This window comes from Mizuhopecten yessoensis, unplaced genomic scaffold (genome assembly GCF_002113885.1).
Source record: "Mizuhopecten yessoensis strain PY_sf001 unplaced genomic scaffold, ASM211388v2 scaffold699281, whole genome shotgun sequence".
Classification (NCBI taxonomy): Eukaryota; Metazoa; Mollusca; class Bivalvia; order Pectinida; family Pectinidae; genus Mizuhopecten; species Mizuhopecten yessoensis.
The window spans coordinates 1-709 of NW_018471558.1; the positions used below are offsets into that span (position 1 = coordinate 1).

The 709-nt window shown below is 42.3% G+C and overlaps 1 protein-coding gene across 1 annotated transcript; it reads left to right on the top strand.

Moving 5' to 3' along the window:
- Positions 1-13: 13 nt before the first annotated feature.
- Positions 14-706, top strand: LOC110440717 (60S ribosomal protein L7-like; the record flags this gene model as incomplete). The annotated part of the gene is made up of 1 exon (XM_021483869.1): positions 14-706. A coding segment is annotated over exon 1 (693 nt), but the record flags the coding sequence as incomplete, so codon positions are not given.
- Between the last annotated feature and the right edge of the window lie 3 nt (positions 707-709).

The following is a 709-nucleotide window of genomic DNA, read 5'->3' on the forward strand; positions in this document are numbered from 1 at the left end:
CAGATTATTAACAATGGTTGCCACTAAAGCTGTTCCAGAAACTTTATTAAAGAAGGCTAAGGCTCAAGAAAAGATTGCTGCTGCTAAGGCTGCTGCTAAGGCTGAATCTAAGGTTGCCAACCGTAACGCCCGTAAGGTTGCTTACCAACGTGCCCAACAATACGCCAAGGAATACAAGGCCGCTGAACGTAATGAAATTCGTCTCCAAAGACAAGCTAAGGCTCAAGGTTCCTTCTACGTTCCAGCTGAACCAAAGTTAGCTTTCGTTGTTAGAATTAAGGGTATCTCTAACGTTCCACCAAAGGCTCGTAAGATTCTTCAACTTCTCCGTATCATCCAAATTAACAATGGTACTTTCGTTAAGCTTAACAAGGCTACTACTACTATGTTAAAGTTAGTTGAGCCATACGTTACTTACGGTACTCCAAACCTTAAGACTGTTCGTGAACTTATCTACAAGCGTGGTTTCGCCAAGATTAACAAGCAAAGAATTCCAATTACCGATAATGCTATCATTGCCCAAGAACTCGGTAAATACGGTATTGTCTGTATTGAAGATCTCGTCCACGAAATCTACACTGTTGGTCCAAACTTCAAGCAAGCCAACAACTTCCTCTGGACCTTCAAGCTCTCCAACCCAACTGGTGGTTTCAAGGGTAAGAAGACTAACCACTTCATTCAAAATGGTGAAGCCGGTAACCGTGAAAAC